Below are 27087 nucleotides of genomic sequence, written 5' to 3' on the forward strand. Positions count from 1 at the left end.
ACCAGCAATATTAATGCAATGTATTAATTAATTATACCGGTACTATATTTATTATTTTTATTGAATACGTACTGTATTTTAACTATTGAATACATTACATACATTCCTTTGGATAACTGTCAAACAAGAGACTAGGCCTACTATATATAGGCCTATATATACATACATATATACATATATACATATACACCAGTGACAATGTTATTATACAAGTGTTTAAGTAATGCTTAGTATAATGTATAGTTTTATATATATAAATAATAACAAAAATAAAAAAAATTGATAGTGTTCTTATATAGACTGCAGTAAAATGTGTAAATTACTTTTGGATTGTAAATTGAAAACCATGGATGTATTGTCGAGGAGTTGAGGACTCGATCCAGGGGTCAGAGAGTTCATTGTGTTTTTCTGCTAATGGCGCGCCGTAATTGCGCCAATAGACGCGCAGAGCAAATTAACGGCGGCTGGAAATGATTAGATTCAACCGATCGTAAACTGATTGTTGGTATATTAAGCTGGTCATTGTAAATAATACATCTCATCACGTTAATATATTAATTTCATCCCATATATTGATGATAGTGGCTACAGTTGCAATGCAAATGCGAGCTATCTTAACATCTTTTTAATAAGAGCAGGCGGGAGGGATCCTTAGGTCCAAGGAGAATGTATAGAAATTCCGTTCAGTTGACTAATTATATAATCAGGGTTTATATAATTTGTATACAATTGTATATTATAGTTACGCTTATTACAAATTGCCTGCAAAGTTCACTTGTGAAATAGACCAATAGCTCATACGGTTCTCTCGCTAATAAAGTTACGGTTAGTTGCGATACTAGCGGTGGTTACAGTGTTTTTTGGGTTAGGGGCACAGTAAATATAGTCATTTCGTTTTAACACGTGACGTGATTATTATTTCACAGCCTAATCACTGGGCTAGGCAGCTGCTTACCTGATCTCCGTTCATCTATAACAGGGGTGAAGTAGGCAAGAATTAGGCTTGGGGGACCTCTAGTGGCAAGCATGTGTAGACAATAATTAAGGGTGACCATGAACTGATGTGAGTGTGGAAGGAAGCGTCATGCTTCCTTCCACACTTTTATGCATGCCAGCATCATCTGTTCCCTGTGAGAGGGTGTTCTCTAAATGTGGAGAAATTGTAAGCAAAAAAAGAAACCGGCTTAATCCAAGCACCGGTGAAAAAATAATGTATCTCAATAACAATCTTTGAGTGTTTCCCAGGCCCCTGTCATAGTTTCACAAGCACACCCAACCCGGCCCACTGTCATAGTTCCACAAGCACACCCAAGCCAGCAACCTATGCCATATTTTCACCTCAATAAAACAACACACATTCATCAATCTTTATTTGTAAATATAACATGATATTCAGTGTTAGTGTGTGTGTGTGTGTGTGTGTGTGTGTGTGTGTGTGTGTGTGTGTGTACGTCAAATCATTTTCAAAGCAAACGCGCGTTAAATCCACTGCAGCCTGGCACTTCGCCAGCAGAGGTCACTATCACTGAAGCATCGAGTAACGAACCTATTTCCGAAACAATTGGCTGAACGCTTCAATGCTTCATTTGCAATCACTAGAAACATGCCGGAGTCAGCCTCAACTTTGCAGTGCGTACAACACCATTTGTACAGGATAGGGTAGTGTTGCCCTAGCCTGGCTATTGCCAGACCAAGTCCAATCGTAGATTGCACGTTGGTCTGGTAAGGGTGCCGTCATTTTCTCCTGCACAAGAGGCGGGCGTAGTTCAAATGGCTGCAAGCAATTGGCCACCAGCGGGGCTAGCTGGTAGATTAAACTTTTACCAAAACCAGTCGGCAGTAAAGCAAATACATCCTTTCTTTGGAGGAATTTCTCCAGAGCAAGTTTCTGCTCCTGAAGTCATTTAAAACAGCAGCGACGGCTGCACCGACGGGCAGCGGTTGCTCCGCTTCGGCTGCTGCTTGCGACGTTTCTCTGTCGTCATCGTGTTTAACCAGCCAATAGCGCGCCAGGTGAAAAAAGCCAGCTTGGTGATTGGTGCCAAACGGATTGGGATAGGAAACAGGAAGATTAAACATGTTCCTTTCCATCCCCATGTGCAGGGCGAATTCCAATCGCCGGCAGGTGTGGGCGGGGCTACCCAGTATAGTGTTGCCCCAACATCATCACTGACCCAACAAACCTACCGGAAGGGGCGGGACTTCGCTACTGGCCCGACCGCCCATAAGAGAATGAGCTGCGGCCGTGTGAGCGGTGCATCGTTTTTTCCTGGAGAGACGTCATGGCTAGCAAACGAGTCAAGCATGGCAGTTGTTCAGTGCTTGGATGTACAAGTGAACACAAAGGTCTATTTTTAGTTCCTTCATCCGAGCCTCTGAAGAACCAGTGGGTTGATTTTATTTTCTCTGGAAATGCGCCGACACAACTTCCCAAAGTTACAGCTACAAACCTCGGACAAGTAAATCAACTAACGCTATATCATGTTGTTGCTTTACTGTATGGTTACCTTGTTACATTTGGAATGTTGCTGTAGCATTAGCTATACAGCTAACAGCCAAGTTATTGTCGCTTATGTAAAGATGGATAGCATCAGGCATGTGTGTGAATGCATGCACACACACTTGCGCGAGTGTCGTACACTTCTTTGTTATTTGGATAACCGTTCTGACTGAATGTGCACCTCTGCAAACCAGGAGAATCACACTAGACTGTGCACAATTCAGCAAAGGGGGTACAGGCACTGATCCATACTGCTTGGATACCGAGGGAATGTCCCCAATCTTTAGGAATGTCTGCTCACCCAATTACAAACGAATGTTTACCAGCTACGTGACCGCAGTAGTTGTAGCGCTTTACTGATGAGGAGATAATTATGGCCTGTTCACTCTTCCTAAATACATACTCATGTTTTCTCCTTCACACCTGATTCAAATCACTGTTTTATTTGCAGATTTCTGCAGAGCGTGATGTAATTGTATTGAGATAATGAGGTGAACATTTAAGATATATAAAATATGTAAAGAATTAATGTAAAATCATTTCATAGATCTAATTTTAAGTATTAGGCTAATGTAATTCACTAAACATGCTTATCTTCTATCTTCTTACAACTTGCACCTGGAATATATACAAAGTAATACATTGAGTACTAATTTGACCTTGTTGTCTCTACACAGGCCAGCACATCAAGTGCTGACATTCAGCTGCTTCTCTCAAGGGATGTAGCCTGCCAGACAGACCACCTGGAAACACATAATGTAGGCACACAGCTATCCTTAAAGACTTTGCGGCCCAACTTTACAAGTGACGGTATGTACTTTCCACCTTGAGTACATTTACTTTTGATGTAGTAGATTCTAGGCAGCATAGATTCTAGGCTGATTTTAAACCCTCTGTGTCAATGTTACATACACATACATTTAATTAGTTCCTTTCATGCGTAGAAATACACACTGCCTCCATTTATGCAAACAGTGTATCAAAACAATTTCTTTGTCATTTTTTCTCCCTCTGCAGAAGACTGCGATGCCTTTGGAGATCGCAGCACGCAGTGCGGTGCCACCTCGGAGAGTCTGCGTGTGGACGCCCCAGGCTCCCCCCACATGTCCAGTCACAACGGGGAGCTGAAGATCCTGAGCGTCTACGGAAAAGGGGAGGGCCCACTGGAGGTGGACGGCCATGACACCCTCTTCACAGCGTCAGAAGTGGAGGCCCCGATCTCGCTGTCTGCGGACCACAGCGTGGCCAAGAGCCTGGAGTGCGGCGAGCGATTGGCCTGCCGCGAGGAGATGAGTGTGCAGGTTGGAAATCATCTTCTCCTTCACCATCCAAAAGAGAGGCTTCCTCTGTTACAACTCCAGCACCACCCATAGATATTGCAGAACAGCTGGATTCATATCTGGACTTTATTTTCTATTTGACCATTTTGTGTATATTTTTAAGGGGAAATTTCGAAGTTCTCATTTACAAAGTGTTTTTTTTGGAGAGAAATTATGAATAAATGCATCATGTTTTCAAACTCTCAAATAATCGTTTGAATAATCGAGATTTCAATATTGACCAAAATAATCGTGATTATGATTTTTCCATAATCGAGCAGCCCTAATCTCATGTGTGTGTTTACTTCTTTATGTGGAAAGCAACAGACCCCAGACACCATTTCAATCAAGGTTGAAGAGGTGGAGAGCTGCCACGAGGAGCTGAGTGTGCAGGTTGGAAATCATCTTGTCATTCACCATCCAAAAGAGAGGCTAACCCAACTCCAGCACACACCCTTAGAAAGCACACATCTTTATGATTCAGTTAACGTTTTTACACTGCCAAATATGCCCGTCTTATGCCCACCTTTTTCCCCCTGCATCGTCTGCATGTGTACACTGACCGAGGTAGTTTACCGGCTTGATTTCGCACCCCAATTTACCCTCTCGGACCCTACACATATTGGTGGTTTGATTTTGATGTAAATGCGATTAGACAGCTTTGCGATTCCAGGGGCGGGACTTGGGTAGAGGTGTTGCTGCATTGTCTCTACAACAGAGACAACGCAGTGATACCAACCTGAGTAGTTCTAACTGGAGGGACGGTGAAATCCGAGAGCTGCTGACCATCATGGGGGAGAAAGGGATGCAGTAAGTAGAGTTAGTAGTAAGGAAAGAACTTTCCTTACGAGGCTTTTGTCAGGATAAAAAATAAGTGGTCAGCAAAATAAAGAATATGTTGGCGTTTTTGGACTAAAATAATTAATCACGTTTTAGCCTACACTCAGATGTGATCTCATTCTTGCATGAAATTGCAGGGCGTGCCAAGCCGCGCCCGAACCGGCTTGGTAGTGTAAAAAGGCCCAATGTGTCGTTAGTGGGGATTGACAACTATTCTGTGCAAATGAAAGAATGTCTTGTGTGTGCTTCCTTCTTTATGTGGAAAGCAGCAGACCCCAGACACCACTTCAATCAAAGTTGAAGAGGATAATGGTGGAGGCATGCCCGCTGTAGGTTAGTAATACACATTGCATCTATGCAAGCAAACGACCTGGATCCAGTGAGAATGTACTTGATTCTACCTGCTCTAAAAAGCCTGGTGCTCTTTGGAAAAGGATCATGACCAGAGCCCTGCTAAAACACGAGGACTACTTATATAGTTTATAGTAGAATGATTTACATCTTTTTCATGGCAAGGTGCCTTCTCAGCTGGAGTCTTTGACCCTTGACCACCCCAAGGGGACATGAAAAAGGCATAATCAATAAATAGAAGTTAGAAAGAATGTCAAAATATAATTCTTCAAATACACAAGTGTGTACAAAGTACATACTGTATCCCTTTGTGCAAATAATGAATTAATACCATTACTTTATCTGTCTTTGTTTTCCTCTCTGAAGGAGACGGCAATGACATTAGAAACTGCAGCACACAGCGCGGCTCCACCTCAGAGAGTCTGCATGTGGACCCCCCTGGCTCCTCCCACATGTCCAGTCACAACGGGGAGCTGCGGATCCTGAGCGTCTACGGACAAGGGGAGGGCCCACTAGCGGTGGACGGCCGTGACACCCTCTTCACCGCGTCAGAGCTGGAGGCCTTGAGCTCGCCGTCGGCGGACCACAGCGGGGAGAAGCCCTACAGCTGTGACCAATGCACAAAGCGCTTCAGTCACAACTCCGCCCTGAAGAAACACATGAGGACTCACACCGGGGAGAAGCCCTACAGCTGTGACCAATGCCCAAAGCGTTTCAGTCAGAGCTCAGACCTGAAGATCCACATGAGGACTCACACCGGGGAGAAGCCCTACAGCTGTGACCAATGCGCGAAGCGCTTCGGACATAGAGCCAACCTGAAGTTCCACATGAGGACTCACAGCGGGGAGAAGCCCTACAGCTGTGACCAATGCACAAAGCACTTCAGTCACAGCTCCACCCTGAAGATCCACATGAGGACTCACACCAGGGAGAAGCCCTACAGCTGTGACCAATGCACGAAGGGATTCAGGTTCAGCTCCACCCTGAAGATCCACATGAGGACTCACACCGGCGAGAAGCCCTACAGCTGTGACCAATGCACGAAGCGCTTCAGACATAACAACCACCTGAAGAGCCACATGAGCACTCACACTGGGGAGAAGCCCTACAGCTGTGACCAATGCCCAAAGCGCTTTGGACATAGCGCCAACCTGAAGCTCCACATGAGGACTCACACCGGGGAGAAGCCCTACAGCTGTGACCAATGCGCAAAGCGTTTCAATAAGAGCTCAGACCTGAAGATCCACATGAGGACTCACACCGGGGAGAAGCCCTACAGCTGTGACCAATGCACAAAGTGCTTCAGTCGTAACTTCTCCCTGAAGCTCCACATGAGGACTCACACCGGGGAGAAGCCCTACAGGTGTGACCAATGCACAAAGTGCTTCAGTCTTAGCTCAGACCTGAAGATCCACATGAGGACTCACACCGGGGAGAAGCCCTACAGCTGTGACCAATGCACAAAGCGCTTCAGTCAGAGCTACAACCTGCAGATCCACATGAGGACTCACACCAGGGAGAAGCCCTACAGCTGTGACCAATGCACAAAGCGCTTCAGTCAGAGCTACAACCTGCAGATCCACATGAGGACTCACACCGGGGAGAAGCCCTTAGTGTGTCTGCAGTGCAACACCAGCTACAGCGACCCTAGCCATTTGCATGTGCACATGCTCAAGCACAAGGGAAATGGCGACAGCGTGGCCAAGAGCCTGGACCACAGCGTGGCCAAGAGCCTGGACTGCAGCGTGCATCTCGTCCGCCTTGAGGAGCTGACTGGGCATCGGGGCGGCCACAAGGACCGTGTCTTGTGTGGCAAGGTTTTTCCTGACAATGCCAAGATGATCGTCCACATGCGTACCCACACCGACAAGAAGCCGTACGGGTGCGACCAATGCATGATGCGCTTCGGAAAGAAATGCAGGCTGAAGCTCCACATGAGGACTCACTCCGGGGAGAAGCCCTACAGCTGTGACCAATGCACAAAGCGCTTCAGTCAGAGCCCCCACTTGAAGCTCCACATGAGAACTCACTCCGGGGAGAAGCCCTACAGCTGTGACCAATGCACAAAGCGCTTCAGTCAGAGCGTCTCCCTGAAGAGCCACATGAGGACTCACACCGGCGAGAAGCCCTACAGCTGTGACCAATGCACAAAGCGCTTCAGTCACAGCTCCGCCCTGAAGAAACACATGAGGACTCACACCGGGGAGAAGCCCTACAGCTGTGACCAATGCACGAAGCGCTACAGGTTCAGCTCCGCCCTGAAGAGCCACATGATGACTCACACCGGGGAGAAGCCCTACAGCTGTGACCAATGCACAAAGCGCTTCAGTCAGAGCTTCGCCCTGAAGAGCCACATGAGGACTCACACCGGCGAGAAGCCCTACAGCTGTGACCAATGCACAAAGCGCTTCGGACATAGCAACCACCTGAAGAACCACATGAGGACTCACACCGGGGAGAAGCCCTTAGTGTGTCTGCAGTGCAACACCAGCTACAGCGACCCTAGCCATTTGCGTGTGCACATGCTCAAGCACAAGGGAGATGGAGTGCTTTGACACGGGGCAACGGGACGTTTTGATTGACACCTCTATCCTGTATTCATTGAAATTACTGCTTTTTATTTATCATGATTAAAGACGCTTTTGATGGGCAAAATAGCCTAACGAGCACATCACATGTACATTAAGAATATAGTTAACTCTTGTTCTAACCTAACGAACACATCACATATACATTACGAATATAGTCAGTTATTTTTTCAGGTCAAGGCCTTAGCCGGAGGCCGCATATCCCAACTATGGGAGATGTCGGAGACTCATACAATGCACCACACATTCGCGAGAACAGGAGTCAGTCTGCTGATAACATTCGGCCACAGCTCAGGGTCAAGATACCCCTCGAGAAGCCCTCACAGCTGGTTAGGAGAAACACAGAAGACACTCAGATATCAGAGCCCGGAGGCTCAAGGTCAAGCTAAACATCCAGAAACACACACACCTCGTTGGGAGGGAAAATACAGCATAAGACTGCATCACACAGGAACACCTCATGCTCTTCTGAAGCAGAACTTCCACGGAGGCGAAGCTCCAGATGACCTCAGCGCTGTTAGGGACTTGGAAATATTTGATCTCTCACGCTTTATGAATCAGTATAACCTTTGCTACTTCACTCAATAAATCAGAGGTCCTTGTGCTGACAGACTTTATTACCTCTCCGTCTCATTTTATCTCGTCAAGTAACTAGACAGACTGTTTTTCCCAACACTTTCCAACTTTTGATTTGCTTTGTTTTTATTGTTAATGTTGATGTATGTGATGAAGAATAACTTATTTTTAGGATACTCCTGACAGCAAAATTATTTGATTTAATATTAGAGCTTGATCATGGGAAGATACAGTCAGCAAAGTTACCAAGCATACTTCAATGAGACGATGGGTGTACGGAAACTTTCACATCGTGGGTAAATACAAAGGAAACAAAGGGGAGGATGAGTGGCAATCGTGGAGAGTTTAGGATTGGCCAGACAGAGATTGTAACACACTATGGGTGAAGTGGACATGGCTGCAAGACAGTTAAAGGAATATACACAACAAAGAAGTCAGTCGATTGGCCTCAGTACCCGACTTGGTGGCTACAGTTGCAATGCAAATGAGAGCTATCTTAACACCTTTTCAATAAGAGCGGGCGGGAGGGGTCCCTAGGTCCAAGGAGAATGTATAGAAATTCATTTCAATTGACAAGTAATTATATAATCAGGGTTTATGTCATTTCTATACAATTATATATTATAGTTACGCTTATTACAAATTGCTTGCAAAGTTCACTTGTGAAATAGACTGCAATTGAATACCACATTATACCTGATTCCAATCTGGCAACACTGGTGGTTAGGGGCCAATGCACACACAGTAAAGGTGAGTGCTCTCGCCCATACGGTTCTCTCGCTCATAAAGTTACGGTTAGTTGCGATACTAGCGGTGGTTACAGTGTTTTTTGGGGTTAGGGGCACAGTAAATATAGTAATTTAGTTTTCAACACGTGACGTGATTATTATTTCACAGCCTAATCACTGGGCTAGGCAGCTGCTTACCTGATCTCCGTTCATCTATAACAGGGGTGAAGTAGGCAAGAATTAGGCTTGGGTGACCTCTAGTGGCAAACATGTGTAGACAATAATTAAATCAATGACTTGTTGTCACACAAGTGCAATTCATTCAGTAAAATGAGATGCCCCCTTACATTTCCCTTTAGATATAACGCATCATCTTTATTACAACAGAGGTCTTCGATTACACGCTACACACTATCCTGACACTCACAGCATCATCTGTTCCCTGTGAGAGGGTGTTCTCTAAATGTGGAGAAATTGTAAGCAAAAAAAGAAACCGCTTAATCCAAGCACCGGTGAAAAAATAATGTATCTCAATAAAAATCTTTGAATGTTTCCCAGGCCCCTGTCATAGTTTCACAAGCACACCCAACCCGGCCCCCTGTCATAGTTCCACAAGCACACCCAAGCCAGCAACATATGCCATATTTTCACCTCAATAAAACAACACACATTCATCAATCTTTATTTGTAAATATAACATGATATTCAGTGTTAGTGTGTGTGTGTACGTCAAATCATTTTCAAAGCAAACGCGCGTTAAATCCACTGCAGCCTGGCACTTCGCCAGCAGAGGTCACTATCACTGAAGCATCGAGTAACGAACCTATTTCCGAAACAATTGGCTGAACGCTTCAATGCTTCATAAAAAGCTTCATTTGCCATCACTAGAAACATGCCGGAGTCAGCCTCAACTTTGCAGTGCGTACAACACCATTTGTACAGGATAGGGTAGTGTTGCCCTAGCCTGGCTATTGCCTGGCTATTGCCAGGCTAGGGTGCCGTCATTTTCTCCTGCACAAGAGGCGGGCGTAGTTCAAATGGCTGCAAGCAATTGGCCACCAGCGGGGCTAGCTGGTAGATTAAACTTTTACCAAAACCAGTCGGCAGTAAAGCAAATACATCCTTTCTTTGGAGGAATTTCTCCAGTTTCTGCTCAGCTTTCAAAGAACACGTGCCCCTGAAGTCATTTAAAACAGCAGCGACGGCTGCACCGACGGGCAGCGGTTGCTCCGCTTCGGCTGCTTGCGACGTTTCTCTGTCGTCATCGTGGTTAACCAGCCAATAGCGCGCCAGGTGAAAAAAGCCAGCTTGGTGATTGGTGCCAAACGGATTGGGATAGGAAACAGGAAGATTAAACATGTTCCTTTCCATCCCCATGTGCAGGGCGAATTCCAATCGCCGGCAGGTGTGGGTGGGGCTACCCAGTCTAGTGTTGCCCCAACACCATCACTAACCCAACAAACCTACCGGAAGGGGCGGGACTTCGCTACTGGCCCGACCGCCCATAAGAGAATGAGCTGCGGCCGTGTGAGCGGTGCATCGGTTTTTCCTGGAGAGACATCATGGCTAGCAAACGAGTCAAGCATGGCAGTTGTTCAGTGCTTGGATGTACAAGTGAACACAAAGGTCTATTTTTAGTTCCTTCATCCGAGCCTCTGAAGAACCAGTGGGTTGATTTTATTTTCTCTGGAAATGCGCCGACACAACTTCCCAAAGTTACAGCTACAAACCTCGGACAAGTAAATCAACTAACGCTATATCAAGTTGTTGCTTTACTGTATGGTTACCTTGTTACATTTGGAATGTTGCTGTAGCATTAGCTATACAGCTAACAGCCAAGTTATTGTCGCTTATGTAAAGATGGATAGCATCAGGCATGTGTGTGAATGCATGCACACACACTTGCGCGAGTGTCGTACACTTCTTTGTTATTTGGATAACCGTTCTGACTGAGTGTGCACCTCTGCAAACCAGGAGAATCACACGAGACTGGGCACAATTCAGCAAAGGGGGTACAGGCACTGATCCATACTGCTTGGATACCGAGGGAATGTCCCCAATCTTTAGGAATGTCTGCTCACCCAATTACAAACGAATGTTTACCAGCTACGTGACCGCAGTAGTTGTAGCGCTTTACTGATGAGGAGATAATACGGCATTTCAGAATGTTAGTAAACAATAGCCGTAACGACACTTCCGGGTGGCAGAACGAGCGGCTACCACTGACCAGAAGCCATCCAGCCGGCTGTAAACACAAATAATAATAATAAATAATAAATAAATAAATAACAATAAAGACTATGTCACACAGTTAACAAAACATTGTTGTTGATCTGAAGTTGAAACGATGACGAAAACTATATTAATATAATATAATATATTATATATATATATATATTAATGAGACGTCCCGTAGCACCCCGCAAGAAGAAAATCATTAATTCAAGCCATTACTGTTTTTTCGATCGTGGAAGGGTTTGTTTACTAGTGGTGCCAACGGCGAACGCATCGGCTTTTGCCACCCGGAAGAACATAGTGTGACGTCATGGTGAATTGCCGTATTATGGCCTGTTCACTCTTCCTAAATACATACTCATGTTTTCTCCTTCACACCTGATTCAAATCAATGTTTTATTTGCAGATTTCTGCAGAGCGTGATGTAATTGTATTGAGATAATGAGGTGAACATTTAAGATACATAAAATATGTAAAGAATTAATGTAAAATCATTTCATAGATCTAATTTTAAGTATTAGGCTAATGTAATTCACTAAACATGCTTATCTTCTATCTTCTTACAACTTGCACCTGGAATATATACAAAGTAATACATTGAGTACTAATTTGACCTTGTTGTCTCTACACAGGCCAGCACATCAAGTGCTGACATTCAGCTGCTTCTCTCAAGGGATGTTGCCTGCCAGACAGACCACCTGGAAACACATAATGTAGGCACACAGCTATCCTTAAAGACTTTGCGGCCCAACTTTACAAGTGACGGTATGTACTTTCCACCTTGAGTACATTTACTTTTGATGTAGTAGATTCTAGGCAGCATAGATTCTAGGCTGATTTTAAACCCTCTGTGTCAATGTTACATACACATACATTTAATTAGTTCCTTTCATGCGTAGAAATACACACTGCCTCCATTTATGCAAACAGTGTATCAAAACAATTTCTTTGTCATTTTTTCTCCCTCTGCAGAAGACTGCGATGCCTTTGGAGATCGCAGCACGCAGTGCGGTGCCACCTCGGAGAGTCTGCGTGTGGACGCCCCAGGCTCCCCCCACATGTCCAGTCACAACGGGGAGCTGAAGATCCTGAGCGTCTACGGAAAAGGGGAGGGCCCACTGGAGGTGGACGGCCATGACACCCTCTTCACAGCGTCAGAAGTGGAGGCCCCGATCTCGCTGTCTGCGGACCACAGCGTGGCCAAGAGCCTGGAGTGCGGCGAGCGATTGGCCTGCCGCGAGGAGATGAGTGTGCAGGTTGGAAATCATCTTCTCCTTCACCATCCAAAAGAGAGGCTTCCTCTGTTACAACTCCAGCACCACCCATAGATATTGCAGAACAGCTGGATTCATATCTGGACTTTATTTTCTATTTGACCATTTTGTGTATATTTTTAAGGGGAAATTTCGAAGTTCTCATTTACAAAGTGTTTTTTTTGGAGAGAAATTATGAATAAATGCATCATGTTTTCAAACTCTCAAATAATCGTTTGAATAATCGAGATTTCAATATTGACCAAAATAATCGTGATTATGATTTTTCCATAATCGAGCAGCCCTAATCTCATGTGTGTGTTTACTTCTTTATGTGGAAAGCAACAGACCCCAGACACCATTTCAATCAAGGTTGAAGAGGTGGAGAGCTGCCGCGAGGAGCTGAGTGTGCAGGTTGGAAATCATCTTGTCATTCACCATCCAAAAGAGAAGCTAACCAGATCATCTTTATGATTCAGTTAACGTTTTTACACTGCCAAATATGCCCGTCTTATGCCCACCTTTTTCCCCCTGCATCGTCTGCATGTGTACACTGACCGAGGTAGTTTACCGGCTTGATTTCGCACCCCAATTTACCCTCTCGGACCCTACACATATTGGTGGTTTGATTTTGATGTAAATGCGATTAGACAGCTTTGCGATTCCAGGGGCGGGACTTGGGTAGAGGTGTTGCTGCATTGTCTCTACAACAGAGACAACGCAGTGATACCAACCTGAGTAGTTCTAACTGGAGGGACGGTGAAATCCGAGAGCTGCTGACCATCATGGGGGAGAAGGGGATGCAGTAAGTAGAGTTAGTAGTAAGGAAAGAACTTTCCTTACGAGGCTTTTGTCAGGATAAAAAATAAGTGGTCAGCAAAATAAAGAATATGTTGGCGTTTTTGGACTAAAATAATTAATCACGTTTTAGCCTACACTCAGATGTGATCTCATTCTTACATGAAATTGCAGAGCGTGCCAAGCCGCGCCCGAACCGGCTTGGTAGTGTAAAAAGGCCCAATGTGTCGTTAGTGGGGATTGACAACTATTCTGTGCAAATGAAAGAATGTCTTGTGTGTGCTTCCTTCTTTATGTGGAAAGCAGCAGACCCCAGACACCACTTCAATCAAAGTTGAAGAGGATAATGGTGGAAGCATGCCCGCTGTAGGTTAGTAATACACATTGTATCTATGCAAGCAAACGACCTGGATCCAGTGAGAATGTACTCGATTCTACCTGCTCTAAAAAGCCTGGTGCTCTTTGGAAAAGGATCATGACCAGAGCCCTGCTAAAACACGAGGACTACTTATATAGTTTATAGTAGAATGATTTACATCTTTTTCATGGCAAGGTGCCTTCTCAGCTGGAGTCTTTGACCCTTGACCACCCCAAGGGGACATGAAAAAGGCATAATCAATAAATAGAAGTTAGAAAGAATGTCAAAATATAATTCTTCAAATACACAAGTGTGTACAAAGTACATACTGTATCCCTTTGTGCAAATAATGAATTAATACCATTACTTTCTCTGTCTTTGTTTTCCTCTCTGAAGGAGACGGCAATGACATTAGAAACTGCAGCACACAGCGCGGCTCCACCTCAGAGAGTCTGCATGTGGACCCCCCTGGCTCCTCCCACATGTCCAGTCACAACGGGGAGCTGCGGATCCTGAGCATCTACGGACAAGGGGAGGGCCCACTAGCGGTGGACGGCCGTGACACCCTCTTCACCGCGTCAGAGCTGGAGGCCTTGAGCTCGCCGTCGGCGGACCACAGCGGGGAGAAGCCCTACAGCTGTGACCAATGCACAAAGCGCTTCAGTCACAACTCCACCCTGAAGATCCACATGAGGACTCACACCGGGGAGAAGCCCTACAGCTGTGACCAATGCCCAAAGCGCTTTGGACAAAGCAGCAACCTGAAGAAACACATGAGGACTCACACTGGGGAGAAGCCCTACAGCTGTGACCAATGCCCAAAGCGTTTCAGTAAGAGCTCAGACCTGAAGATCCACATGAGGACTCACACCGGGGAGAAGCCCTACAGCTGTGACCAATGCGCGAAGCGCTTCGGACATAGAGCCAACCTGAAGTTCCACATGAGGACTCACACCGGGGAGAAGCCCTACAGGTGTGACCAATGCACAAAGTGCTTCAGTCACAACTCCGCCCTGAAGATCCACATGATGACTCACACCGGGGAGAATCCCTACAGCTGTGACCAATGCAAGAAGCGCTTCAGTTTCAGCTCCACCCTGAAGATCCACATGATGACTCACACCGGGGAGAAGCCCTACAGCTGTGACCAATGCACAAAGCGCTTTGGACATAGCAGCAACCTGAAGAAACACATGAGGACTCACACCGGGGAGAAGCCCTACAGCTGTGACCAATGCCCAAAGTGTTTCAGTCAGAGCTCAGACCTGAAGATCCACATGAGGACTCACACCGGGGAGAAGCCCTACAGCTGTGACCAATGCGCGAAGTGCTTCGGACATAGGAACCACCTGAAGAGCCACATGAGGACTCACACCGGGGAGAAGCCCTACAGGTGTGACCAATGCACAAAGTGCTTCAGTCACAACTCCGCCCTGAAGATCCACATGATGACTCACACCGGGGAGAATCCCTACAGCTGTGACCAATGCAAGAAGCGCTTCAGTTTCAGCTCCACCCTGAAGATCCACATGATGACTCACACCGGGGAGAAGCCCTACAGCTGTGACCAATGCACAAAGCGCTTTGGACATAGCAGCAACCTGAAGAAACACATGAGGACTCACACCGGGGAGAAGCCCTACAGCTGTGACCAATGCACAAAGTGTTTCAGTCAGAGCTCAGACCTGAAGATCCACATGAGGACTCACACCGGGGAGAAGCCCTACAGCTGTGACCAATGCGCGAAGTGCTTCGGACATAGGAACCACCTGAAGAGCCACATGAGGACTCACACCGGGGAGAAGCCCTACAGGTGTGACCAATGCACAAAGTGCTTCAGTCATAGCTCAGACCTGAAGATCCACATGAGGACTCACACCGGGGAGAAGCCCTTAGTGTGTCTGCAGTGCAACACCAGCTACAGCGACCCTAGCCATTTGCGTGTGCACATGCTCAAGCACAAGGGAGATGGAGTGCTTTGACACGGGGCAACGGGACGTTTTGATTAACACCTCTATCCTGTATTCATTGAAATTACTGCTTTTTATTTATCATGATTAAAGACGCTTTTGATGGGCAAAATAGCCTAACGAGCACATCACATGACATGTACATTAAGAATATAGTTAACTCTTGTTCTAACCTAACAAACACATCACATGTACATTACGAATATAGTCAGTTATTTTTTCAGGTCAAGGCCTTAGCCGGAGGCCGCATATCCCAACTATGGGAGATGTTGGAGACTCATACAATGCACCACACATTCGCGAGAACAGGAGTCAGTCTGCTGGCAAAATGATTTGATTTAATATTAGAGCTTGATCATGGGAAGATAGTCAGCAAGGTTACCAAGCATACTTCAATGAGACAATGGGTGTACGGAAACTTTCACATCGTGGGTAAATACAAAGGAAACAAAGGGGAGGATGAGTGGCAATCGTGGAGTTTAGGATTGGCCAGACAGAGATTGTAACACACTATGGGTGAAGTGGACATGGCTGCAAGACAGTTAAAGGAATATACACAACAAAGAAGTCAGTCGATTGTAGGACGTGACGTGACATCAGTCTGTTGTACCACCAGGGTGACCATGAACAGATGTGAGTGTAGAAGGAAGCATGCCGGTGTTCTGTCAATTTCTGCTACCCATCAGATTTTGCTACCTAGTGGTTCTGCGCATGACGACGCTCATTGAATATTGGTGTAAAATACACAATACTGTACCCCTGAAATCTGAATGTCATGAAAGTCATGTTTTTAGAGCTTAACCAAAGTTCAACTCGTATGAATTCGCCTCCCACGCCACAGAAAATATATACTGCGCACAGTTCTCGTTTTGTCCACCAGAGGGCAGGCGTTGACCGACTGAATATTGGCGTGTGTGGGAATATTTTTTAATTTTCTAATTTATTGTATGAAAAAAATCAAAACTTTAAAAACAGCGGTGTTCGTCTTGTATTGTGGCCTGTAATGTGTAGTTATATATATATATATTTTTAAGAGATTAAGCGAATTTCAACTCGTTCCTGACCACAAAATATATGCTGCGTGCAGTTCTCGTTTTGTCCACCAGAGGGCAGGCGTTGACTGGCTGTGAATCAAAGCGTGTGTGGGAACGTTTTTAATTTATAACTTTATTCCACAAATATAATCACAATATTAACAACAAGCGTGATGCTGTTACGTTTATTTTATTACATAAATTGCATTTATTTTAACACCAATCTCGGTAACCTGTGGCATGATAACGAGCTACGGTAACCATGGGGACGATATATCCGGGCCACCGGTGGAGCCGGAAACGGATATCCGGGGCTAGAATTCCTCATCCGTGGGTGGGTCATTGTTTACAGTCCGACGAGCAACTTTAAACGCAAGTATTGAGTTGGAGCTTATATTTTAATTTACAGACGAGTCTAACGGTGCTCTACTCCCGTTTTCTACACATTATGTGTTTTAATACAGTTTCATGTTTTTAGAGCTTAACCGAAGTTCAACTCGTATGAATTCGCCTTCCTGGCCACAGAAAATATATACTGCGTGCAGTTCTCGTTTTGTCAACCAGAGGGCAGAAGTTGACCGATTGAATATTGGCGTGTGGGGGAATATTTTTAATTTATAACTTATTGTATGAAAAAAATCAAAACTTTAAAAACAGCGGTGTTCGTCTTGTATTGTGGCCTGTAATGTGTAGTTATATATATATATATATATATATATATATATATATATATATATATATATATATATATATATATATATATATATATATATATATATATATATATATAAAAATATATATATATATATATATATATATTTTTTTTTTAAAGAGATTAAGCGAATTTCAACTCGTTCCTGACCACAAAATATATGCTGCGTGCAGTTCTCGTTTTGTCCACCAGAGGGCAGGCGTTGACTGGCTGTGAATCAAAGCGTGTGTGGGAACGTTTTTAATTTATAACTTTATTCCACAAATATAATCACAATATTAACAACAAGCGTGATGCTGTTACGTTTATTTTATTACATAAATTGCATTTCTTTTAACACCAATCTCGGTACCCTGTGGCATGATAACGAGCTACGGTAACCATGGGGACGATATATCCCGTAGACATCTTATAAGTAGACGCAGCATTGGCTGCTGTGACGCGAGAAATTCGGCCGCCATCTTGGAGTGGTGATGAGCAGCCTGAGCTGACAGCTGACAGGTCGCGTCTACAGAAGAGAACACGGATGCCGGGCTGGTGTTCCTGCTCAAATGAGCGGACCGTCGAAAATGGGAATCAGGGGATTACTTTTCACAAGTAAGATTTAACATTAACGTACTATTGGTTGTATTTTGTGGAAAAAATATTACCACAGAGTTGGAACAAGTATGTAACAAAACGGAGAGAGAGAGAGAGAGAGAGAGAGAGAGAGAGAGAGAGAGAGAGAGAGAGAGAGAGAGAGAGAGAGAGAGAGAGAGAGAGAGAGAGAGAGAGAGAGAGAGAGAGAGAGAGAGAGAGAGAGAGAGAGAGAGAGTCATTTAATACTTGTCAAAATGTTCTTGAAATCACAACAGCCAAGTGTGGCGCGCTGGCAGACCCCTCGGGGCCCTTCGCCCCCTGCCACGCCACCCTGGCCCCCGGCGCTGTGTGTGTGTGTGTCTCTCTGTGTGTGTGTGTGTGTGTGTGTGTGTGTGTGTGTGTGTGTGTGTGTGTGTGTGTGTGTGTGTGTGTGCCCGTCCTTCGGGGATACTTTAAGCCGGTGTTCCGCTGCCTCTGTCGGCCCTGTTCTCCGTGTGTGATGTGGTGCTGCTGCGTTGTGATTGGACAGCGACTGCGTGTTCGACCTGTGCGCGGAGCGGACGGGCGCGGAGCGGACGGACGCGGCGCGGAGCTGCAACAGCTACGACGTGTACGCCGCGGCCTGCCAGGAGGCCGGGGCCCCGCCGGGCCCCTGGAGACAGGAGCTGGACTGTGGTACGACGCGCCCGCGGCCCGGCCTCTCACTCCCCCCCGTCTCACTCCCATCGCATTCCATCTAACTCCCATCCCACCACACACCATCTCACTCCCGTTGTACTCCATTTCCACCATCTCACTCGAATCCTACCACGTCTCACCCCATCACACGCGGCCCGTCTCACCATCTCAATCCCACCACACGCTGTCTCACTCCCATTGTACTACATATCAACACAACTCTCTCCCATCGTTCTCCATCTCACCCTCATCTCACTCCCATCTCACTCTGTCTCACTCCCATGTCCCAACGTCCAACATCTCCCCTATCTCAATCAATATTGGGGACAATGCTGTTGATGTATTTTTATTCGTAGATTGGAATAGAACCTTTTGAACCCAGAGGGGGAATTTATTGAGCACATATTGAGCCCCCCTGCATGTCGCCTTGCCCCGCCTCCTGCTCCGACCTGGCCGCCCCCCACAGACTGTGAGGTCACTTCCTGTGTGGAGGGCTGCCAGTGCGCACCGGGCTGTGTGATGAGCGAGAGCGAGTGCGTGCCCTACGCCCAGTGCGGCTGCACCTTCCTCGACAGATACTACCCGGTACGTACCCCGCGAGAGGGCCGCCGCCGTACTGCACCGGTCGCAGCAGAGACACCGCAGTGAAAATATCATTGATACGTATTAAATAACCATGTGTGAAAAGACGAAGGAAATCATGACAACGGTGTCAAGATCACAATGGAATTAACACAAATGGGAATTTGTAATTTTATATCATGTTTTATAGACTGTGAGTGATGAAATGATTGTGTACCAACTGTAGTCACGGTGATCTAGTGCATACTTATAGTGATCGTGAAAGGTAGGAGATAAAGTTAAACTCAGCGGCAATACTTTATATGAAACTCTGGTAGAAAACATGAACAACAAATACTTTAAAACGGGCCACAAATCCAGTTTACTTGAAAACAGGAGCAAAAATACTTGGAAATGACCCCAGTGTAGATGGGTCATAACAGCTTCCCTCGCTCTCCTCCTTCTGCTGTGTGTTGCCGTCTCAATTTTGCACCACCTTCTGTGTGCAGCTGACGGAGGCCTTTGTGACGGAGGACTGCGACCAGGCGTGCCAGTGCACCGCCACGGGCGCCGTGTGCCAGGCCAAGTCCTGCCAGGCCGGTCAAGTCTGCGCCGTCAGCGACTTCAAACGGGACTGCTTCAAATGTATGTAATGTGTTTTCAGATATGTGTTCAGGATGTACTTCTTTTGCGGGTTTTTTTCCTCGCACAGAAATGTTAAAGTGGTTGTAATGACAAAGATGGCATTTGAATTGCATGTGCTGTTATAATCTATTATGAATTTGTTTTTGCACATACAAAGAAATTGACATCGGGGATGGGATCAGATCCCAGTGATAGTACTAATATATAACACTTTACCATAATAAGTGCACAATAATGAACATTAGCTAATGCAGTAACAAGCACTACTAAAGTGCATAGCATCAGCATAGCATCTCATCTACAGCACGTGGACGATGAGCAGAAGACTTTAATCGTGACCCTTTTTGTTTCTCTGGTTTTCCAGAGACAAAGTGGATCAACTTGATCGCCGTCCTGGCGTCCCTCGCCGCCGTCTGCCTCATCGTCGGCGTAACGGTTTAATTATGCAAGCGCAGCGCCAAGTGAGTACTGAGCCACGCTACCCAGGCCCAAGCGTGCCCAGGATCAGATCACGTTGACGCAGCGAGGCAGACAGCGCATGATATAATGACGCTTAGGAAGTTCTACAGTGACAAAACACAAAGAAAACAAATCATGTTTCAGAAGTGGAATGTACTGTTTATTAAATGTTTGTAAAATATCTTTCATTGGAGCTGTGAACGTTTTTTCGTTCTGTTTTGATTTGATTCCACATTTCTGTGGAACAGAAACAAAAAAGAGCAAGAAAAAAACAAATGTCACGTTTGTTCCAGGTCCGAACATTATGTCGTTGAGCACAACCACAGACTAGTTCACCTCACTTAGTGATCCTCCAATGCGTAGGATCACTATTTATCACTCGTTATCTTTGTTCATACACTAACGTGATCCAGTGCATAGTTACTGATCAGGCTACAGAAAATGGTTCTATTTGCTCAAAGGAATTATATCTGCACTCATTTGGACGAGGAAGCACACTGCTGCCGGTTTCTAGCTTTCTTTCTACTAACCTACTAACTTTTTCCCTCGCTGTCTCGCATCGTAAAAAAAAAAAGAACGATCATGCGTTTTTTGGTTTGAAACTGTTTGTTTTTTCTGCGTTTGTTTACCCCACACAGACACAAGACAAAGAACTTTGAGCAGACCGCTGTACAGATGGAAACCACAAGTAAGACGGATTCTAAATGTTTGCTGTCGGTGACATATTCAAAGCTTTTAAAAGTAACAAAAAGGTGTGGCAGCAATAACACTTTTTTTGTGGTTGTCTTCCACAGGTGAGCCGTACGAAGAATTAACTGAAGGCGCACAAGTTCTGAAACGCACCTCGATGTGATAAACAAAGTAATCTTATTTAAACAAATTGGAAAAATGATGTTTGAACATTGAATACTCTTATATGCTTGTATATATTTAAGAAATACTATTTTTAGATGTCATTTTTCAAAACTTGAATATGTACATTTAATCACACAAACCTTTTTTTCTAATTTCTACTTTTACAATGGATGATGTGAACCATGTATATTTGAATGGAGAAGTTGTTTCAAGTAAAGTGGGTGTTGTGTGCCTGAGTTTCTCGCACCGTCTACCACCTAACTGAACTATATCAACCGTTTAACAGCCATGAAATGTCCATTCATTCAGTTCAATACTTACTATAATATACTTTATTCCCCCTCCCTCTCAGAAATATAAAGGAAAAAGGAATTGAGGAGATGAGGAATTCTTATTATGTTTGGTAATAAAGTTGTGTGAATATAATCTCAAATATAAAATCTGAGCATCTGTTGTGAGTGTCTTGGTGGTGCAGTGGTAAGACCTGATGACTGAAGTGCTGGAGACCTGGGTTCAAGTCCTGCTCGTGGTGGTATTTCAAACTTATAGTCATTGTGTGAATATAATGTCAAATCTTACTTCCGGCCAGTGTAAGGTGCCATCTCTGTGGCGCATTGGAGAGAGCTCTTGGTCATTGGTGCCGAGGTTGTGTGTTCAAGTCCCGCACAGGTTGTTCACTATGGATTATAGTCATTTTTAAACATAAGAATGTTCTTGGAATTCTGGGTCAAATGTATCCTCCATCAGAACCCTCCACAATGACTTGGTGGTGGAGTGGGGAGAGCAAGCGGTTGGGATCACCGGGGTTCATGGTTCTAGTCCCCCTCCCGCCTAAATATGTATTATTTTAAATAAATAAAAACAGGGAAGGGGGGAGGGATCACTTTCAACTCACTTACATGAAACTTCGGAACGTACAAAAAAGTAGCAAGACCCCCTTAGTACTAACCCCCCCCCCAGCCCCTGTGAAGGGGGGGATGGGAGGGTTCTGCAGACACGTTGGGGGCCCTGTTGGGGGTGCCCCCTCCTTGGTGGCCATGTGAGCGGGGACTCGAACCTGAGTCGACAGAGTGTTGAACAACATCCCTTACCGCTGCACCACCAAGGCGCCGACTAGGATTTGCTCGGAAGTTCTACTTGTCTTCACAATTCACATGACACAGAAATAAGAGTTAATCAGCGGGAGTGGAGCGTAAACTACCACTCTCTCCACTTCACAGAGGTTGGGTATAATAGCCAGGGAGGGTAAGAAGTGCAACGGGTGCCACAATGTATGACATACTGTAGCAGGCTTGTGGGTGTGGGGTTTCTCACTACCAAGCTGAATAGAAAACCACACAATACAGGGAGCATTCAAAGCCAATGGTCATTTATTAAGGCGGTATTTACATCCGGGGGGGGGGGGGGGGGTAAACTACCTCAACTCAAAGCATACAAGCCTTAATCAGTCAGTTTGTCCCGTGTCCAGGGGTCTTCACAAGAAGGGTTCTCATCCAAAGCAGTCAGTGCAGCACTGTCGTTAAGCACTGCCTGCTTAACGATCCTCACGCTGGCCTCGTTAAGGGAGGAAGTCCATGTAAGGCTTGGGGGTGGAGCCAGAAGGCTGCACCGATATCTCCCTTCAATAGCAATGCAATCACCCGTCCCTGCCGTCTGCCACCATACATACAGTTAGAACATTTTAAATAATTTAGAAATTTTTAAAAGTGGATGAAGCTTAAGTCTATGGTGATGGGGTGCTGGCTGGTTGTCTGTTGTCCGGACGTGCCAGGCATCGAGTCGCAGTCACCGCTACACTCTAAAACAGACAGAATAATGAATTAGAAGGGGGAAGTCCACACAAAATATGTCGACAGAGGCTAATTTAGTGAGACAAACACACATTGATCCAATCAGAAACATTCACATAGTCAGACACTGACACAGACACACTTCATCCACGCATTCAGCATCAGTCCAGACATCAGCAGCTGGTTTGGCATGTACCTTTTCTGTACATCAGTAGATATGCTGAGGGGAATCTAGATTAAGTAAGAAGGTTCAGGTTACTTTATTTGTACCCGTAGGTAAACTTGTTTTGCAGTTTAAAAGTGGGCTTCCATTACACCGTTTCATACATCACATACACACAAACACAAATGGGACAGTCACATAGGTAAAATAGTTATAGAAAAGTGGATGACAGATAATTATTAATTACTCAATTTGAGATGTTATGCTTTGATTGTTCTCAGATGTCCTCATATGCAAAGCATCCCCAAAAGGATAGAATCCAAATCACAAAGATGTTACTTTAAATATCCAGTAAGTATATTTACTTGGCAGTGCTTTCTCCTTGCTCAAAGGGCTGTCGATAGATCTGTGAAAATTCAACAATTACTATAACAAACAGCCCATAATACCACTTTAACATGGGACGTTAGCAGCATTAAAGGAAACAGCAGATAGCTGTAGCAGCTGTGTGCACATGGGGGGGGGCATAGCATTAGCCGCAGATCTGAAGATCTGAATCGAGGGACGAAGGGACAGTCAAGTGTTTCCTCCTAACCAATCGGACGAGAGTGTCGTCAAACTCATACCAGCCGCCGGCCTCCTGGGACTTGATGGTCGCCGTGTAATGGCCGCCCCTCAGACTTCCGTGGTGGTTCATGACAGCATAGAGCTCGTAGCCACGACCCTGACGGAGGCAAAACAGGGCAAGAAGCAGGAAGGGTTGAGGGCAGAAAGGAAATGCCCTAGATGACCGATGAATGCCCCTGCCTCAGAGGTGCAGTCGAGAGCACTGTTGGATAACCCTGTGAAGACCCAGGCTTCAATTCCTGCTGATGTTTGATTCTATTGAACCATAATGTACGTTATGAATGTAATGATATTATGTCGATTGTACAGTTGTATATTGTACAGTGTCAAATACCAATCCTCTGTGGGGAAGTGGATAGAGCTGTTGGCTAATAAAGCTCAGAGGATTCAGTTGATACGGGATCAGTCCACAGTGAGTAGAAAGGGTTGCGTCTGCGTATTATGGCTGTGTATTGTATTGTAGTTTGTGTGTGTGTTTGTGGTTGTTTTTTTTTCATCTAACCGCACCATTACAGAAAATTCATTGTTTGAGTAGAGGTATATATTAAACCCATGATCAGGATACATTTGTGTTACTACGGTATCACATATACTAAAATTGGAATCGATACAGAGAAGATTAACATGGCCCCGGGCGCACGGATGACACGCTAACTCGTAAAAGCGTTCAAACTTCTAATTTTTTATTAATATCTCAATTCTAATATTTTATAATAATAACTTTGGTGAAACACCGCCCCCTGGTGGCGGTACAGCTCCTCGTTGTCATGAACGACCGAGACCACTAGGGGGCGGTGTTCTACCAACAATACCCAAACCAAAACAAAGTAGTATAAATTATTAGAATTGAGATATGAAGAAAATATTACATAACCAATCATGTCAATGCCATGGGGTCTGACCAGAAGAGGACCATAAAACAAGTCATGTTGCGATGGAAGAACCTTAGGGCCAAGGCAACGAAAGACCTTAAGGAAGCCAAAAAAAACAAGTAAAAAAACAGGTATCAAGCTATATAAGAGGGGTGAGTTCGGATAAAATTACTCACTTAATTTATTCCTCATCCGCCCACGGATGAGGAATTCTAGAAAACATGAAACTGTATTAAAACACATGTGTAGAAAACGGGAGTAGAGCACCGTTAGACTCGTCTGTAAATTAAAATATAAGCTCCAACTCAATACTTGCGTTTAAAGTTGCTCGTCGGACTGTAAACAATGACCCGCCCACGGATGAGGAATTCTAGCCCCGGATATCCGTTTCCGGCTCCACCGGTGGCCCGGATATATCGTCCCCAGAGTTACCGTAGCTCGTTATCATGCCACAGGTTATCCAGATTGGTGTTAAAAGGAATGCAATTTATGTAATAAAATAAACGTAACAGCATCACGCTTGTTGTTAATATTGTGATTACATTTGTGGAATAAAGTTACAAATTAAAAACGTTCCCACACACGCTTTGATTCACAGCCAGTCAACGCCTGCCCTCTGGTGGACAAAACGAGAACTGCACGCAGCATATATTTTGTGGTCAGGAACGAGTTGAAATTCGCTTAATCTCTTAAAAAAAAAAAATATATATATATATATATATATATAACTACACATTACAGGCCACAATACAAGACGAACACCGCTGTTTTTAAAGTTTTGATTTTTTTCATACAATAAGTTATAAATTAAAAATATTCCCCCACACGCCAATATTCAATCGGTTAACTTCTGCCCTCTGGTGGACAAAACGAGAACTGCACGCAGCATATATTTTGTGGTCAGGAACGAGTTGAAATTCGCTTAATCTCTTAAAAAAATATATATATAACTACACATTACAGGCCACAATACAAGACGAACACCGCTGTTTTTAAAGTTTTGATTTTTTTCATACAATAAATTATAAATTAAAAATATTCCCCCACACGCCAATATTCAGTCGGTCAACGCCTGCCCTCTGGTGGAAAAAACGAGAACTGCACGCAGTATATATTTTCTGTGGCCAGGAAGGCGAATTCATATGAGTTGAACTTCGGTTAAGCTCTAAAAACATGAAACTGTATTAAAACACATAATGTGTAGAAAACGGGAGTAGAGCACCGTTAGACTCGTCCTTAAATTAAAATATAAGCTCCAACTCAATACTTGCGTTTAAAGTTGCTCGTCGGACTGTAAACAATGACCCGCCCACGGATGAGGAATTCTAGCCCCGGATATCCGTTTCCGGCTCCACCGGTGGCCCGGATATATCGTCCCCATGGTTACCGTAGCTCGTTATCATGCCACAGGTTACCGAGATTGGTGATAAAAGGAATGCAATTTATGTAATAAAATAAACGTAACAGCATCACGCTTGTTGTTAATATTGTGATTACATTTGTGGAATAAAGTTACAAATTAAAAACGTTCCCACACACGCTTTGATTCACAGCCAGTCAACGCCTGCTCTCTGGTGGACAAAACGAGAACTGCACGCAGCATATATTTGTGGTCAGGAACGAGTTGAAATTCGCTTAATCTCTTAAAAAAAAAATATATATATATATATATATATCTACACATTACAGGCCACAATACAAGACGAACACCGCTGTTTTTAAAGTTTTGATTTTTTTCATACAATAAATTATAAATAAAAAATATTCCCCCACACGCCAATATTCAGTTGGTCAACGCCTGCCCTCTGGTGGACAAAACGAGAACTGCACGCAGCATATATTTTGTGGTCAGGAACGAGTTGAAATTTGATGGGCAAAAATAACCTAAACGGACATTACATTATGAATATAGTCAACTCTGGGCCCAAATCTAATAAACACAACATACCACACATTCAAGAGGGTGAAGATGACCCTCGAGCCCTCTCCCTATCAGTCTACGGAGGACACTCCGTGTCATTGTGCAAAGGGATGCATGCAATGTAAGGCCGGGGTGGATGCCACCCCCTAGGAGGGGTGTGTATGGCATACTCATGTCCGAAGCATGAGTAGCGTTTCTCCCACGTGGTTCCCCATACACCCGGCCAAGCGAGATATTAGGCTGCCTCAGCTAGATGGCGAGGCCACACATATCACACAAAAAGAGAAAACAACTCGGAGGCTCAGGGACAAGAGAACCCTCGATAACACACACAAAGTCTAGCACACACACCTGACCATGAAAGATACTATAAGTTTCTCATGCACCAAATCACGGGAGCTCTTCCGAGGCAGAACCTCTTCGGAGGCGAAGCTCCGGACGACCTCAGCGCTGTTAGGGGACGTAGAATATTCGATCTCTCACGCTTTATGAATCAGTATTACCTTTGCTACTTTACTCAATAAATCCGAGGCCCTCGTGCTGATAGACTTTATTACCTCTCCGTCTCATTTTTTATCTGGTCAAGTAACTAGGCAGACTGTTTTTCCCAACAGTATGGGGTAAACAAACACAGAAAAAACATAGTTTCAAACCAAAAACTCGTGATCGTTCTTC

At 44.8% G+C, this 27087-nt stretch overlaps 3 protein-coding genes, 1 long non-coding RNA gene and 1 other non-coding gene across 7 annotated transcripts; 4 read left to right on the forward strand and 1 right to left on the reverse strand.

Annotated features, from left to right (window-relative positions):
• The first annotated feature begins 2270 nt into the window (after window positions 1-2270).
• LOC311368520 (uncharacterized protein) lies at window positions 2271-15582 on the forward strand. The gene is made up of 8 exons (XM_084487323.1): window positions 2271-2459; window positions 3178-3310; window positions 3518-3801; window positions 4141-4212; window positions 4929-4992; window positions 5377-6671; window positions 6855-7480; window positions 14184-15582. Exons 1-8 carry the CDS (start codon window positions 2283-2285, stop codon window positions 15526-15528), a joined length of 3996 nt encoding a protein of 1331 aa, XP_084343449.1. The 5' UTR covers window positions 2271-2282; the 3' UTR covers window positions 15529-15582.
• Window positions 10504-14062, forward strand: LOC311368442 (uncharacterized protein; the record flags this gene model as incomplete). Its single annotated transcript, XM_084487247.1, has 6 exons — window positions 10504-10568; window positions 11770-11902; window positions 12110-12393; window positions 12733-12804; window positions 13495-13554; window positions 13943-14062. Exons 3-6 carry the CDS (start codon window positions 12196-12198, stop codon window positions 14060-14062), a joined length of 450 nt encoding a protein of 149 aa, XP_084343373.1. The 5' UTR covers window positions 10504-10568; window positions 11770-11902; window positions 12110-12195.
• A 1807-nt stretch (window positions 15583-17389) lies between the features above and the next one.
• LOC311368418 (uncharacterized protein) lies at window positions 17390-21018 on the forward strand. 2 transcript variants are annotated; one of them, XM_084487224.1, is made up of 6 exons: window positions 17390-17859; window positions 18371-18516; window positions 19590-19725; window positions 20090-20186; window positions 20823-20872; window positions 20979-21018. In XM_084487224.1, the coding sequence occupies exons 1-5, from the start codon at window positions 17789-17791 to the stop codon at window positions 20841-20843; spliced, it is 471 nt and encodes a 156-aa protein (XP_084343350.1). In that variant the 5' UTR covers window positions 17390-17788; the 3' UTR covers window positions 20844-20872; window positions 20979-21018. The 2 variants fall into 2 exon arrangements, 1 of the variants encoding a protein (XP_084343350.1); XR_014639934.1 differs by lacking the exon at window positions 17390-17859 and having other exon boundaries at window positions 18082-19104.
• A 1377-nt stretch (window positions 21019-22395) lies between these two features.
• LOC311368353 lies at window positions 22396-25174 on the reverse strand. Of its 2 annotated transcripts, XR_014639920.1 has the most exons (5): window positions 24668-25174; window positions 23619-23716; window positions 23358-23398; window positions 23026-23060; window positions 22396-22837 (listed from the first exon to the last, which is right to left on the reverse strand). It is a non-coding gene; the product is annotated as an uncharacterized lncRNA (long non-coding RNA). The 2 variants fall into 2 exon arrangements; XR_014639921.1 differs by lacking the exon at window positions 23026-23060 and having other exon boundaries at window positions 22800-22837.
• LOC311368882 (U6 spliceosomal RNA) lies at window positions 24189-24296 on the forward strand. The gene has a single exon (XR_014640036.1). It is a non-coding gene; the product is annotated as a U6 spliceosomal RNA (small nuclear RNA).
• Window positions 25175-27087: the final 1913 nt, after the last annotated feature.

This window comes from Micromesistius poutassou (assembly GCF_964030765.1).
Source record: "Micromesistius poutassou genome assembly, chromosome: 23".
Classification (NCBI taxonomy): Eukaryota; Metazoa; Chordata; class Actinopteri; order Gadiformes; family Gadidae; genus Micromesistius; species Micromesistius poutassou.